The 17,007-nt window shown below is 41.2% G+C and overlaps 1 protein-coding gene across 5 annotated transcripts in view; it reads right to left on the bottom strand.

Moving 5' to 3' along the window:
• The window catches only part of TBC1D30 (TBC1 domain family member 30), a 53,418-nt gene that overhangs the window by 21,371 nt on the left and 15,040 nt on the right, over positions 1-17,007 (bottom strand). For 3 of the 5 annotated variants that reach the window (XM_085044299.1, XM_085044281.1, XM_085044291.1), the window contains exons 3-4: positions 2,832-2,893; positions 2,372-2,437 (exon numbers count right to left, since the gene is read on the bottom strand). In XM_085044299.1, the coding sequence (XP_084900425.1) occupies positions 2,372-2,437; positions 2,832-2,893 (128 nt within the window). Of the gene's footprint in view, positions 1-2,371; positions 2,438-2,831; positions 2,894-8,474; positions 8,743-17,007 lie in introns of those variants that run through there. The other 2 variants (XM_085044308.1, XM_085044318.1) reach the window with 2 other exon arrangements.

Genomic DNA, 17,007 nt, shown 5'->3' with positions numbered 1-17,007 from the left:
TACTACAGGGAGTTCTGAAACAAACATTTTTATTACTTTTAAAGCCTAATAATTGCCAGAACAAATTTATGCATGTGTATCCAAGAAAAGGGCTGGACCTTTATTAAAGATTTGAAAAGTTCCTGAACCATGACAGGCATGTGACAGATCATAGCAGCAATGACAACAAGCAGCAATAAAAGATCTTTTTCTTCAGGAAAGTGAAAGAAATCATGAAACCAAACTGGTCAAGTTTTATATCAGCTATTAATTCACTCAAGTGAGAAACGCAATTTAGACACTTCCCACAGATTTAAACACTGAGATAGCTGCATGATGAAGGAATTTATAGACAGCTCCCAGAATCTCATGTTTTTTGCATTTAAATGTCCCTTCCCACACTTTTGGAAAGCCACCCATGCAGAGGAATGCCACTGTTCTACCTCCCAACAGCCTCAGCACTACTGACATCCTACTGATGTTGTTTGACTGGATTCTTTATCTCTGCCAGCCCCAGAAACCAAATGTCACATGCCACAACAATAATGCAGATGTCATCCTGCTCTTTTTGTTGCAGCAAGGGAGGCAATCAGCATACTGCCAACACAAAATACTTCCTTTATTGTGGTATCTATCTTAAAATTGTTGTGAAACCAGGGAATGGCAGTGAAAGGAGAACATCTCTTTTAATACCACTACTTCTTTGGTTAGCTTCATGTAGTCACCCATAAGCAAACACAGAGATGGGCAGAGTGAAAAGCAAAGACAGATCTAAGTTGGATGATGTGGCAGATCACACCCTCAGCAAGTCTGTTGATTACACAGAACTGGGAGGCGTGGCTGATAAGCCCAAGGACACCATGACAGGATGGAAAAATGGTCTGACAAGAACCTCATGAAGTTCAACAAGGAGAAGTGCAAAATCCTGTATCTGGGGAGAAACAATCCCAGTATATGTTGGAGACTACCCAGCTCCAAAGTATCTCTGCTATGCAGAAAGGCTGAGAGAGCTGGGACCGTTCAGATTGGAGAAAAGGCAGCTAAGGGGCAATCTCACCAGTGTGTATAAACACCAGAGAGGAGGGTGCAAGGAGGAAAAAGCCAGGCTCTTCTCAACTGTGCCCAGAACTGGAGATAATGGACACAAACTGAAGCACAGGAGGTTCTCCTCAAACATCAAAGGACACTTTTTCACCGTGAGGGTGACTGAGCACTGACGCAGATTTCCCAGAGAGGTTGTGGAGTCTGCTTCCTTGGAGATATTCAAAAGCCACGTGGACACAGCCCTTGGCAACCAGCTGTAGGTGTGGCCCTGCTTGGGCAGGGGGCGTGGACCAGATGACCTCCAAAGGTCCCTTCCAAATTCAGCCCTTCTGTGATTCTGTCCCTTCCAAAGTCAGCTCTTCTGTCACCTCTGCCACTCATGTACCACAGGAAAGTGTCTGAGACACTTTCTGGAGTGTGGGAAAAGAATATTTCAGGAAAGAAAAAAGGCTGTTAGATGGGTATAATGATTCAAAGAAGTTGTAGGTTAAATATAAATTCATTGTGGGGTGAGGAAAATGATGCCGCTCAGTCTTCTCTTCCTTCTCTCCTGATTTGTAAAAAGGTACAGTTCAGTTTGGAAAGATGGCAAAAACATGGAAAGGAAATTAGGCTGATGCATCAACTATATGTGGAACTACATATATTTTATAAATCTTCAAAAGTACTATTTTTATAAAACTGTGTTTATAAAGCTGAGATTGTGTGACTCAGTTTTAAAGAAAAATTAATAGACATGCCTCCTTTTATGCTAGGGAACTTCAAATGTTGAAGGATGTAACAAAGTCAGTCTAGCAAAATCCCAATGGACCCTTTCCTACAACACTAACTCAGTACAATTTCCTGTTAATGGTGCACCCTGCCACTCTACATCACTCCCGACTCTGAACTTCCCTTATTTCGGCAATCTACCTTTTCCCCATCCAATGTTTCTATGAGCTTTCTTGTCAGAATTTAGCATCTATCAACTTTGCCTTTGTAAGTGTGACAGCCTCCACTGCAGATATGTTCTCCTTTCAGTTATCTTCAGCTGTGGGGTCAATTTACCAGTGCAATTTCTTGAGACTGACAGAATAAAGCAATAACATCTCTACCAGAATAAGTTACATAAGCCTCAAGCAGAAAGAACCCAACTATTGAAAACACCATCTTTACCTGTCTCCTCAGCCTTTCCAGCTGCCCTGTGAGGTTGTCACTGAAGAATATAAACTAAGAAAAAATCCCCAGTACAACTTAAAAGGTCCAAATATTTGTTATAAAAAACCACCAACAGATAATATTGATATAATTCACCTCTCCTGAGAAACCTGCAGGCAAGACGGCCCACAAGGCACAGAGGTCTACCTACCTTTCTCCGCCATTCCTTTGGGATGCCTGTGGGCAGTCTGGCCACTGCTTTGAGCGCATCGTGCCACTAAAAACAAAAGCATCCAAAAATGTAAAATATCCATCATTAGTTTAATGCTACAGTATAGCAACATTTACTACCTTGCAGACATGCACATTAATTTCATTTTATTGCATAAATTTCAGAGTTTAACAGCTTAATCCACACAGAGGAAGACACAGATTAATTACTTAATGATGTGACAAAAGTATTATATTCAAGGACACAAGGATTTAGGAAATATCTGAGTAAACAATGAAAGCCTATTCCATTTTCTGAATATGAATGAAATAGCTCTTGATGCAACTGCAAATAATATGCTGACATTATCATGACAGATGCTCTTCTGAACTAGGGCAAGCACCTTGATTGCAGAGAACCCACTGCTTCACAAACTCAAGAGAAAAATAAATCAAATTACCTGCTGAAAACCATTTTGACCTAAAGATGGTTCAAGAGTGAATTTCAGTTTTGTATCAACCCCTAGAAAGAAATAAAATAAAAAAGTCATTATTTTTATTTTATTTAACTCAGAAGAGGAAAAAAAAGTCAAAAAAAGCCCAAGCACAAAAATTCCACAGCAGAAACAAGAACAGTAAATTTTAGCTTAATGTTTCAACAACTACAATTCAACATGTTTTAGTGAATTTTTATCTTCACAATTGGATTCAAGGCACATGTTAAGAAGTACACAAACAAAATATTTTTAAAATGCAGTAATATCTTCTTTAATATGTAGTTTGGCACAGCTCACGTCACTAATATTCATATATTCACTGTTCTACAAACTACACCAGCACACTACAAACTATCATATGCATCTGCAGAAAAATACATGCACAGAGATGGCTTCTTTTGATCTACGCCAGTTTCTTGACATTAAGTCACTCAAAACTAATTTCTAAGTTTGGTATGCTAAAATTATTTTGCTGCTCAGAATACAATTTTTTTTATAATTCCTCAGAACATAAGGCACATTTGGTCAGTATTGTTACTTAAGATTAGATTTTATTTTGGCCATATGAGCAAACTATTTTAATTGTTATAAAGCAGGCCTTACTAATAGTTCATACAATATTACATAAAAGACCAGAATCTCAAGTGGATCCCAACATGGCACTGGAGCATTTCAGTACACGATGAACAGTAACACGTTCATTTGCTTTCTATCCCACTGTTGGAATGAACAATTCCTCAGTCCTTCAAATGCCGCTGTCCAGAAGTCAGGTGCTGAACAGTGCATCCCAGCACATCCCCTCCCTCCCGTCTGCTGGCACAAAGAATAGACTTCCTTTATTTTCTCTCCATAATTTAACACAGTGGTATGATGTCATCCATATTTAGAATTATGTTATGCATAGCTTCTCATCTTTCCAGAATACGAAGCCAAACATTTTAAACATATAAATATCCACATATATATATACACAAAACCCAAGCAGATTATAATCCTGCAAGGTTTTAAGTATATAAAATCCATGCTAATCAACTCACCAGTAATACCCAGTGCTTTGGAGGTCTAAACATACAAGTCTGACAGAAAACTGTAGTGGCATTTGCTAGCTATGGAATGTAAAATGCCTTTGAGCGTTTGCATACCGAAGTGGTGGTAAATAATTTTAAAACCTTTCTATCTGATAAATATATATATTTAAAGACAAAACCTTATCCTCCATGGCTCTTTTTTTCTTTGTTGGGAGTGAGTGAATAGAAACAAAGTAAAAATTACACAAACCCCAGGATTGTTTAGAATTTTAGAATTTTGGAATTGCATCACTGAGACCTGGGGATTAGTGCTTTCGTTTCCCTGCTTCAGACCTAAAAGACATGCTTGTCAGATCTAGAAAAATAAAGGCTTCAAACCATAATAGATATGTATTAAAAAAACATTAAAGGATTAATAGCTATTCCTGGAAGTAACTGTTTATTAGTATTCCTTCCCATAACGCAATGGCACTCAGCAGGGACTCCTAATAGATCAATCTCTTAATAATAATTCAAAGCAATGTAACAATGCCAGTGACATAAAATTAAATTGTATCACATTTGCTGAAATTGCAAAAAGCAAACCTCATTCTCAAGCAAAAAAAGTAATTACTGTACAACCCTAATACATACAAAAATATATAATGACCAAGAACTCCTTTTATTAAGGTAACAGATGCTGACACATTACCTAACACTACCTCATAGCAAAGAACCAATAACTTTCCAAAATAACAAAGTATTCATTTCCAACCCAACAGCCAAATATTAATCACGTCACAATTTTCTAAGACATAAAGACCCCAGCAACAACTTCTCTCCCTGTCTTAGAAGCTTCCAAAGAAATACACAAGCAGATACTGCCAGGTCTTCAAAAAATAAAGCAAAAAATCTCAGAGCAAGGCAAAATCTATCTATAGTTACATGAACATCGTGACCAGGGATCTCACACTTCAGTCAAGGTAGCTGTCCCTCCTGACTGAGACTGAAATGAGACCCTTTAAATGAGACCCTTGATTAAATGAGACTGAAATGAGATCATCCATCTAAAAAAGTTAATTAAATCATGGCAAACAATGAAGACAGGTGTGAAAATCACTGTAAATGAGAATTACATCACACCGTAACACCAGACTACACAGCACACTCTCTTCAGTATGGTGAGGAACTCTTCGGTCAGGCCATGCACAGTAACCTCTTGTACAAGCCACAGAATCTGTGTCCCTTTAACTGTTCTCCATTAGAATTATTTTCCAAATCAAACTCCATGACAGTTTTATTGGATGGGAGGGGAGGGGAAGAACTATCGGGAATGAGTCATAAACCATATACGAATTGTACTTCATTCCCATTCATTTTAAAGAATTTATATTTCCTGAAATAAAATTACAGTCTTGCTTAATATAAAATACAGCAAGTAAGCATGTAAAAAAAAAAGCTGCAACTACACAGACAGAGCAAAGAAGGCAACCAGCAAATGGGGAGCAGCATCTCATTGCCCTTACTTATTTCTGACACAAGAACCATCTTGCTACATGCAGTTTCTGCACTCTGCACCAGGAATCTGTCCCTGAGCTTTAGGACTTGAAGGAAGTGAATGCCTATCCATAACCCAACCTCTCTTGGTTTCCTAAAACTTTTTTCCATCATTCCTCCGTTTTTTTTTTATTCAGTTGTCTTCTCTCCATAAACTAACTTAGATTCCCCAAAGGTTTCTTCCCCCTCAGTGTCCCACACCCACACAACCCTACCACAGGCCTGCACCCATTTTCACTGGATTTTCCCATTTCTGACAATCCTCCATCTTTGGGTCACATTCCACTCCATTACATAAACAAATGTTTTTTTCAGAAACGACCCCTTCAGGCCTTAAGAGAACTTTTCTTCCCAGCTCCTCAGCATAGACAGCTTGGCATAGATGTACCACACACAGAGCAATAGTTACTATTGGTGTTGTCAGTACAATTCAGCTCTTTCACATCAAACCAGCCAGGTTACAGTGTCATTTGACATATTAAACATCACCTCCAGTTCCTACACTTTCAATTGATTCTTCATACCTGAGAAGCATATTAACTCATATTGGCAGGAATATGCTGTGAACACACTGGAATTATTAGCTCCGCAAACACAAGCGCACACAAAGGTACATGCTCCACAACAAATCTCTGAAGGGCAAGAGAATGCCGAATTAAGGCCTGTTCAGTGCCCTTGCAAGCCAGTCACCAGAAACCACTGCAGAAAAGTTATACAAAAAATAAAAGAGGAAAACATAAAACCCCCCCAAACCCCAGTCCTGTTAGCTTTTCTGTGCAAAATACACAATGACTCCTGACAAGAAAAGGCTGTAAGAGGGAAGATTATACCCCTAGGATTCACAAACCCTAGCAGTCTTTGACTGCATAACCAAAATGTAGCACAGAAGCACACAAAGAGCCACAAGAGGGGACCAAAATACTGTCACCCAAGTACCTGGGTGAAGGAATCAAATTCCCAGTCCACCCTCAGCAACATTAAACAAAAGAATGGGGCAAAATCTAGGATTTTTTCAGAAATATCAAACCAGAAAAAAGTGTAGGAAGATGATGTGTTTTTATGCACATTGGTGAGCTATAAAGCCATAGCTTTACACTTGCAGAGTACACCACTATAGTTTCTTGGCTGTGCTTCACAGCTGTTGAAACCGCTCCCACAGAATGCAAATAAATGTTTTATCAAAAATAAACAAGGAAAAAGGCCTAAGGCAGCTTTGTGTGCAGTGGGAGCCCATACTTGAGGAAAGAAAAGTGTCAGTGTAAACTACCACCTTACGCTGCTCGCTGTTTCAGGAAGATTCTTAGCCTTCCAATTTATCTCTAAAAGTAACATTCTAAGTAACTCTGCATGAAATCACTTCTATCAGGAGCCAGAGCTCACTGGGATGTATCAAACACATCTAAAATCTCCATACTACAGAAATTTCTTAACACAGACAGCTAATACAGTTACTAAGTAAATCTGAAGAATATTTCACCCAGCATATTTTTTAAGAGTTCATTAGGTGCTTCATCGCCATCACTCCATGAAAACATGTATCCTAAATGGGGTTATTGTCTTTACCTACATGTGAATAGTATGGAAACCCCAAACAACTGGGATTTTTAGGACTACAGCATTCATGGTTATGCCTTCAATCACATCCCCTGCTCTTTGTGTGACTGCAAATACAAGAATGTAATTATCCAGATAACGTTATTACCTGGGGTAATAGCTGACTACTGTTGGAGCAGGGGTCTTTCAGAACTACAAGTCAGGAAATCTCCTTGAAAACAGCAACCCCATAAATCAGTACCAAAATGTATCTGAGACCTTATTAATAACAGCCTCTGAAACTCATCTCAAACACAGAGGTAGTCAGTATTGTGTGCTTGATGCACAACCCAGCAAGTACGATGGGAAACCGATCCTTATTTATTCAATGTATTGCTCTATGTTTCAGTGGATCTCTGGTTTACATACTTTGTAAATGCCTACGATTAGGCAACAGATCAACAACGTTTTAGCTACAAGTAACAGTTCTAACATTGTAAATTGAATTTAAATATCTTGATATTTCATTTCTAAAAAATCCAAAATTTTGATGGCAGGCAACTAGAATCATTCAGTCATGATCACCCATCAGTGCTTCGGTTGAGAGTCCACCTCCCTGGAGGGCACACTTTGTTGGCTGACCACCTAGTTCTTAAAAGATGTTGATACTGAAGCAGGATTTAGAAAATAGAGCTGCAGAGCTGATGCCTTCCCCTTGGGATAGGCATGGTTGCAAATTTAGACAACACCCTACCGCAGACAAAGGCTGGGCGGGAGGAGGGGTCTCTGGCAGGGCAAGAGTTAGCAGGTTTATCGGGAAGGGCCCGGGGAGCTGAGAGGAGACTTCGGGGAGAGACGGGCAGAAAGCTGAGTCGCCGAGCCAGGGGCAGAGGAGACGGAGGGAGAAAGGCAGCAGGGACAGACGACACAAAAGCACTGCGAGGCGGCGACGCCGGGCGGGTGGAGCAGGGATAGGATGGGGAGATCTGGAGAGCGCAGCCGGGATCCGCGGGCCGGGCGGGACACGAGCAGGACGAGCTGCCCGGGGCAGGAGCAGCGCGCTGCCTCTCCGCAGGGCCCCGGCCGCCCCCGGCCTCCCGCCTGGGCCCGGCCCCGCTCCCCGCCGGGTCCGCCTCGCACCCGCCGCGGTGCCTCCGCCGCTCCCCAGCCCGGGGCCACCTCGCAGGCCCTGCTCCCTGCTCCAGGCCGGTCCAGCCCGGGCGGGAGCCCCGCGATCCGGACGCGCCGCTGGCCCCAGGCCGCGACCGCGGCGCCCCAGGCCGGCCGCGCCCCTCCGGGGCTGCCGCAGCGGCGGCCGGAGAGGCGTATCTGCCTCGGGCCGGGCCGCCCCGGGCGCTGCCCCCCACCCCGCCGCGCCTACCCGCGGCCCTCATCGCCCGCCGACCGCCTCCTCCGCTCCGTGCCGACCCCGCGGCCCCGGCAGCTCCCCCCGCCCGGCTAAGCCGCTTACGGGGCGGCAGCCGCCGCCTCGCCCGGCCGGAGCGGGTACCTGGCTCCAAGGTGCACAGCAGGCGCGGCGCGGTCCGGGAGATGCAGCTGCGCTTCTTGAGCACATTGCTGAGGATGGTGCCCACGCCGCCGCCCGAGCTCTGCCGCTTCAGGCATCGCCCCCCGCGCCGCAGCGAGCCCGTGAGCCGGTCCTGCCGCATGGTGCCCGGGAGCTCGCCCTAGGGCGGCGGGGCGGGGGGCATGGCGTGCGGGAAGCTGCACTGCAGACAGCCAAGTGCAAGTGCGGAGAGAAGAGGGAGGACAAGGAGAGAAGAAAGACAAAAAGGGGAAAGGAAAAAAAAAAAAAAAAAAAAAAAGCTGTTCCCGCCCACAATCCTAGCATCACTGCCTGAATAAACCAGCAGCCTCTCCTCCTCCTCCAGCACCACCTGGGATGCAGCGAGCGAAAGGGAGCAGCAGCTCTGGCTAGAAATAAAGGAAGCCCCGGCGGTGGTGGGACTCAGCGGTGCCAAAGAGCTCCAGGACAGCAGCACAACCCCCCGGGCTGCACGGAGACCACCCGACACGGGCAATGTGGACACGGCTCGCCTGACGCCTGCTAACAGGCGGCAATACTGTCATTTCTCCCGAGAATGAAATGAGCTAAATATCCGCCAAAGAGTCTTCTCACGTGGTACTCGGCCTACAGCTGGACATAAATAGATAGTCCTGCTGCCCCTTTCAGAAAGCTGTCCTGGGAAGGAGTCCCACAGGCACTACCAGACCACGGAGCCGGGGGAGAGCAAAGAGTGTAGCAGCATGTCAGTGCCAGCGCAGGCTGGGGTCCTGCTCGGGGACAGCACCAGCAGCAGCCCAAGCAAACATGCTGCATAGTTTCTGTTTCTCATTCTCAAGCACAGAGACCCTGAACATCCTCAGCTAAAATAACAGCCTTTTCTATGAATCTAAATTGCAACTGCACTTAAAAGTAATAATATGCCATCCACTAAATAGTTAAAAGAAGCTATTCAACAGCACTTTATTAGATGCATTTGCCAATGCTATTTGGCCTAAGAGCATCTTAAAAGGATTTAATACAGATTCGCAAACTAGTGGTTTGACTGACAAGAAGGAAAAGCATCTGAAATAATGATAGCTTTTACAACCAAAACTACTCAGCGTTTCTGTGGAAGGAGAGCAGATTTATCACACCACATTAATCAGGCTCAAAGACCAAGTTACCAGAAGTTTCAGTCTACCTGCCAACAGCCAATTGCTTTGAAACATTTTGCTCCTTTATTGAAAAGACGTTTCTCACTCACATTATGAAGAGAGATAACGGGCAACAGAAAAGCAGTAAAACCAATTATATAAAAGATACACAATATAAAACACAGAATCAAGTCCTTTTTTAAAACCAATTATAGCTATCTTTAGAAGTCACTGTTAAGCTTTCAGAGAAGTGTGATTTTGATCATGCCTCTTTAAATATCTGCTTAAGTTTTGGAGAAAAGTCACTACATTTGAGCTGTTAGCTTGCACTCTGAATACATAATTAAGTCTGTGTGTCGGTGGTTCTTTTTTTAACAAAGGTGACACTTCCCTGCTGATGTAGATGATGCAAATCACTTTATTTCAGTGCCAGCTGGAGATGATGATTTAGTGGTTAAAGCATGAAATTTGAAATCAATTAGTCTCCCTAGGTACCAGTGGGACTGTAACAGCAACATTTAAATACAGAAATGGCCGTATTGTCTCTATAATATTATTCTCCTCTTGCCTGAGCACCTTTTGCAAATAGCACCACATTGTTCTTGGATCATTTCAAGACTGACTAATCCAACACCACATGCTGCTGCCCAAAGTCTTGGAAGCCATAACCAAAGTTTCAAAAACCACTCATTATCCATACAGTGAGAATCAGCCACTGCACTAAAACACGTTACCTTCAATTTTTAAACAATTAGGAATCAGGGCTAAGAAAGACATCAATATTTAAATGATAGAGATAATCAGCTCTAAAAATGAGAATTTGGTATCCCCATTGTTGTTATTTCTCCTACTTGTCAGCTTGTCTCTACAAGAAAACTGGAAACAATCAGGACAATCATTCTGTGACTGGGCATACGGATACTTCCAAGCATACCATTGTACCATTAAGAGCTTTCCCGCATGCCAGCCAATTAATACGTTATTCTCAAAAAAAAAAAAAAGAAAAAAAAGAAAAATTGAACTTCAGGAGACAAAATGAAGAAGCCAAGCCATACTAATAGGTTTGATGACTCACTGGATCATCAGTACAAATGGATTTTAGAGGCAGGGATAAGCCTCCTATTAAGCATACATATACATATCTTAAGGGTTAGAACCTAGTTTCTAGAAGACTGGATGGCACTGGGTTTTAATTACTGATCAGGCAAAGCCTCTAATCTGCCTCTGGCAAGATGTGTCGACCATCATGAACCTAGTTTGATCCACCAATGCATGAAAGTCTGGTCATGTCCACAAGCCCTCACCTGCATTTACTGACAAGAGAGATGATAGAAAGGATTTTAAAGGAAAAAAAAGTAAAATATTTGACCAGGCAAGATATTTCAGCTCTAGTATTCTGTAATAATCAACCTGAGACTTTGCTTTTTTCCTCCCGCTGTAGTTCATATATTCCCTCCCACACAACAGAGTCACTTTCTGAAAAACCTTACCTCCTCATTTGGTACCTCTTTACAGTCTTACCACCATCTGCTACACATGCCATTTTAAGGCCAGAGAACTCCTTAAGAATACTAGTTCATATGTATAACTTGTTCCTTTGTTTCAATTGGTTGGTCCCAAGATCACCACCAGGTTTTGTCCAACTCCATTTACCTTAAACCTTTCCATTCTTTAGCCCACTTCTGTCTGCACTGGGACAACAATGTAAAGCACAGGCAGCTAGAAAGGGACAAAGAGTACAAACAGATGGGACAATGACAAGAAGAGCGACAGATCAATCTCACTTTTAAAGAACTTGTTTGTTTGTATGGAGCCTTAACTGTCCAAACCCAGGATTACTGGAAGACACAATTCAACGCTTCTCTTCTGATGTGCTAAGAAGACTGAATGTAATCAAAAGACTAAAAATGGTAAGACATCTTCAGCTGGGTCCCTGTATTTCACAAACTCCATATCCTCCCCTTTATTTCACAGAAAATTGTAGAGACCTCCCTTAATTCTGATTTGCATCACAACATAGTGAAATAGTCAAAGTCTGGGAAGAAAGCTTATTTACCACACTTCTCGACACCTATGTTGGCAAAAATACTTAGAACAACATGTACCCATGAAAAAATATAGTAAATATATGGTATGATAACACTGTAATATGATTCATCCAAGAGCCTTTTGGAAATTATGCTCAGACAGCAGCACTACAGCAGCTGATGATACAGCAAGTATCAGAAAGAAATATATATATCAATAGGATGGGCAGGAAATGTATTGCAACCACATGGGAAAACTTATTGTATTAATCAAATCTTGGGGTAAGCCCCGCAGCTCCATATACTGCTTTAAAGAGCCAAAAAACATATCCAGAAAATGTAACCCTTTTACCACTGGGTTTCAAATAGCTCTACAGAAGTTAGCAAATAAAGACATTTTAAATCCAACCAACATATGTTTTGATGTGTATTGTAGTTCACCATGACACTCAAAGAAAAAAAGATTTCACTTTCAAATTACAGTGTACAAGAGAAATACATGGAATCAAATATGGCCACACTGGAGACAAGTTTGAGATTCTCCCAGAAGACATAACTATTTTAAATACATTTAGCCCATTAAACCATCTCCACCACTGGAGCACAAAAACCCCAGTTCTATGTGTATTCTATTGCTAAACATCCCTTCTGCAAAAACAGCCCTGCTTCCTTCTGATTGATCCTAAAAGCCTAAAAACAAGCACAACCCACCTGGAGTTTCACACTCCTCCAACGCACAAGACGGAGCCACCTCTGACAGCTTGAAAAGAGGTCTCTAGCTCGTTGGGTCTTTGGCACCACAGGGGCACAGGTGCTACAGCAATGCTACAGCACTTGTTCCTTGAGCACAAAAGCGTGTGAGGCAGCACAGCCCAGCACTCCTGCCACCTCAGCCTGCAGAGCATCCCCTCCTGCACTGCCTGTGCTGCTCTGTTCACAGCTGCTGGTACTGATGTGCTACCTCAGACTGTGCAGGGAGTGGATGCTGTGCTCCACCAGCTACCTGCAACCTGTGGACCACCAAGCACACAGCCTGTGGCACTGTTTTGTGCATCTCCATCACTGTTGCAGGAGCACCTAACAAGGGAGCCTATGGACAAAAGCGGAGAGGTTTGTGTTATGCAGAAAGAGAAACATGGTTTTGGGCTAACAGAGTCAGTTCTGCTACCAAACTGGTTTCTGCTGTCAGACAAGTAATCCAGGGTTATCTTTACTGTACAAAGGATGGTTCCAGAAAAAATATAAAAATGGATTTTTGCTACTATATTTGTACCTAGAGAAGGTTAATTCTATGCACTTGTTGAAAGTAGGGCTCAGGAAAATGGTACAATATGTTCACACGCCACAGTCTCATCAACACAGCATTAATATTTTAAACCTTTTCATTGCACTAGTCATCATTTGTATCACTTGGTTCATAAATGTCACAAAAGAGGCCAGGACCTCACTGTGTCCTATATTAGATATCACAGACAAAAACTTCAGAGCCAATCCTTGCCTACAAAAGTATTCAGTGCAAATACAAATGCACAATGGACAGGAAATAACCTGTATGATTTCCAGGAACAGAGAACAAAACTTGTATGATTTCGTCTCAGGAAGCGTGCAGCTAGTCAAATGTTTCCTCTTCCTTTAGACTTCAGGCACATAACCTTATTACTTATTTCCCCCTTCAAAAACTGTGAGCATGGTAATTACACTTTAACAGAGCATTCTTTTTAAGAAAGCCCTAAAAGAGCACACTTGTTTTCGGAGGGCTTAAGACAGAGGGCCTGGGGAATTCTCTTGTTTATAGCTAAGATATCTGAAAAATAATTTTGCTTGCATGTTGTTTAGCCATATCTATTGAGGACTGATCTAGAAACCACCATTGAAATAGTACTGCTCAGAATAGTATATATCTTTTAATAGGAAATTAATCTACAAGTCTGTAACTCCTGTAAGATGCTCACAACTGTATATGCACTACATGATTGTTCAGCTATCAGAATCAGGATTCAGCCACAAAAACTTCAAACTCAGGATTCTTTGTCATGGTATTTAGTTGTGGGGTTTGGGTTTTTTTTCCTAATTCGCCCTTTTTCCTCCCATTCATACAAACCACTCCTGCGTTCTGTTCTACACACTTGTATACACTAGGACAGGACTGATGAGAAAAGAAGCCAGCATCCCCTGCCCACAAGTGCATATTGTAATTTGGCCTTTGGGAGTGATGGACAGTTATACCCAGTAAGTTTATTTTCAAGTTGAATAATGTTCATAGTAACATTGCTTCTTGAATTCTTTTGGCAGATATACCCTGAGAAGTATGCCAAAGTTTACCAGCATTAGTGAAGGCACTTGAAAATGTAATACATCTGTAAATTAATTGTGAAGGCATTTTCGAGCAGTTTACAGCACAATAGGATGGAGCTGTGATGACCAGTTTCCTATCCTGGGAGGCACCACATTCCTAGGCAATGAATCAGTGCAGGTAAGGCTGACTGCAGTTCCTCAATCTGTTAATTGTTCAGAAAGCAGCATAAGCAATTGGATCATGTAGGTGAGAATATGAAAGCCCTCAAAAGCATTGCAGGTTGCTAAAACAGACATACAGATGTGCCTGTAATCCCCCTGAACCTATTCATAATCTCCATTTGTAGATGAATAACTGTTCAAATGAATGAGAGAAATGCAGAAAGATTTAACATCTGTACAGTTTCAATGCTATAGGCAGCAATAGCAGAACTGCATAAACCCATCTCCCAGATCTGTGCTCGATCCAGTAGAGTAAAAAGCTCTTGTTTTCCCCGAGTTCTTCAGAAAACCACTCAGTAGTAAGCCAGAAGCTTTTCTTAAACCTGTCTACAACACAATCGCATCAAGCTAACACTGAATATGTTAATATTCAAATGCTTTACATCGCAAATTATTAACCCTCCTATGTCACCAACTTTCACCACCACACCAGTAATAACCTTGTGTTCTGTAGTATCTGGAGTTCCTAGGTCAAAGTGGTTTAGAGAATAGAAGAATTTCGATTTGCTGATAATTCAGCAATGCTCAGCACACAAGTGACAGCAACCCATGCCAATGGGCTGGGTACAAAGGGTGGCCTATTTCACTCCAGGCCCATGCTGGGAATTGACTGTTCCCAGAGCTTAAAAGGAGAGAATTGAAAGAACTCCCAAAAAGTAGAAACTGACTCATGCTTTTTAAACAGTATGCAGCACAGATCACATGCACCTCAAATTTTTCAGAAAAAAACAAAAACCTTACTGACATTAAAAAATAGATGTGATGTGGAAAATTTAACATATGGTTCAATAGCTACACTGAAAGAACAAAGCAGAGATTTAACTCAGAACCATCTATGTGGGAAACAAAAAGGAGCTTAGACTAATTTTTCTTGATCACAAGACAGAAGTTATTATGCCAGTAATAGAGGACAACAAATTTACATAATCGAGTATGCCTGACATACTATTAAAGCAACCTGTTTTCACCACAGTGCCTGTAAATCCTAATTTTGGGCTGCAGCACTATTGCTACAGGTACTGCACATGTACAAAAAAATCCCAGACTGCCTGCTTAAAAAAAAAAAAAAAAAAAAAAAAAGAGAACACACATTAGTAGAAAGTACAGGGAGACAGCTGGATGATATTGAAAAGCATAGTTGACTGTATTCTTAATATAAGAGTTGCTATTGTTTCTAGAGACTTCATGGCAGAGATGAGCTCCAAGGGACACACCATGAAGGCACAAGGTCAGTAAGAGGGCTAAGAGATCAGGTTTTAATCACCAATATGTTCAATATGGTTAAATATCTATAAGAAAATGCCAACATGAGGGGAAATTGAAAACCTACTTGTTTTAAAACATGTGTGGGACAGAAGTAGGAGGCATGAGCCAAGCTTGAATACTAAGTAGAAAATTATAAGGATGGGACAACAGAGAAACAAGTAGGTTGCAAAGAGTTTTGGATATTAAAGTGGCGAGAGGAAGACAGACTAGATCTACAATGATCATAAGGAAAGCACACACACTAGCATTCATGAAAACATATGTACAAACACTAAAACAGTCATTAATCAAACACCGAAGTCCACTCTATGTTTAATTCTTTGTTCATATATATGTTGTCTTCCAAAAGGAAGAAAGTACACCCAACAAAAAAGAGTTCGCAGAAGCTTCCAAATGCTACGTTCCACATGCTTCTAACAAGCTCTTAATCAGAGAAAAATGACAGATAAGTGGAAAGATATCTCCATGTTGTAAAATTGGCTGTGTGTCTGTAATTCAACAACACCATCTAGGTTTCTCATGATATTTTTTTCTAATTTGCTTCAAAGACATAACTAAACTCTGAAGATACAATTGCCACTTGAGGAACAGGTATCTGTGTTGTTCTGATGAAGAAAATAAAAGGTGGGGGAGAATCAACTTATTTTATTTATTGCATTTGTGTGCCAACTATAACAGTAAAGCAGATGATGCACGGCTGCCCTAAGAGGGTAGCTGCATCTCATGAGCAAGGTAAAAGATGTGTCATGCAAGCACTGCTAAAGTAACAATATATTAGTAGTAACCAGTAACATAAAGTCTAGAGTTAACAACTGGAATAAAAGTCATAGCAATGCTTATATGGTCGATAAAATATAGAGAGAACAACTTTTAAATTAAATCCAAAGTAATGAACTGAAGTGAGATTTTGGAGAGCAAATTACCTTCTTTTTGTCAGAGAAATTATTTGTCTCTACTGAAGCATAGAATTCAAAACATTCTTTTGGTACAGAACACACTAAGAAGAAAAACTTGTTGAAGAGGCTTCCATAATAAAAAAAAAATTGCTGAAAAGTATAATTATAAAAGTTAAGACGTGTTCCCTAACTTTGTTAAACAATATGAAATAAACGCATATCTTGGCCAGTACTCACACTTCAGAACCCTGCTTAAATGCTACATGGTAATTTAAAAAAGTAAGTCACCAAGTCAGCAGAAAAACTAATACAATACATGAAAAAAAGAATTCTGACAGGTATGATTTGTAGCTATGCTTCAGATAATATTGCAGAAAAATGGAGGTCACAGCAGGTCCCAGATCTAAAACTGAACTTCTCTTCCTTTATTAGAATCTAATTATTTGCTTAGCACCTAGCATACAAATTGAATTTTATAGTGTGAATCAGCAGCTTCATTGATCTGAACTGCTATTTCAGAAACACCAGGATTTTTATCTGCCCAACATAATGAAAGAAAGCAAAATGATCCTATGTCTCCAAGACAAAATTTACCCACAAATAGAATGCTTGGAAAGGTTTTAGATTAAAAATTAATTGCCAAATTTACAAAAATTATTAATGCCAAAATGTCTTT

The sequence above is a fragment of the Lichenostomus cassidix genome, chromosome 1Aa, assembly GCF_008360975.1.
Source record: "Lichenostomus cassidix isolate B80296 chromosome 1Aa, HeHo_3.0, whole genome shotgun sequence".
NCBI lineage: Eukaryota > Metazoa > Chordata > Aves > Passeriformes > Meliphagidae > Lichenostomus > Lichenostomus cassidix.
Note: the sequence above shows the minus strand (reverse complement) of the source record. Positions and strands in the feature narration are given on the sequence as shown.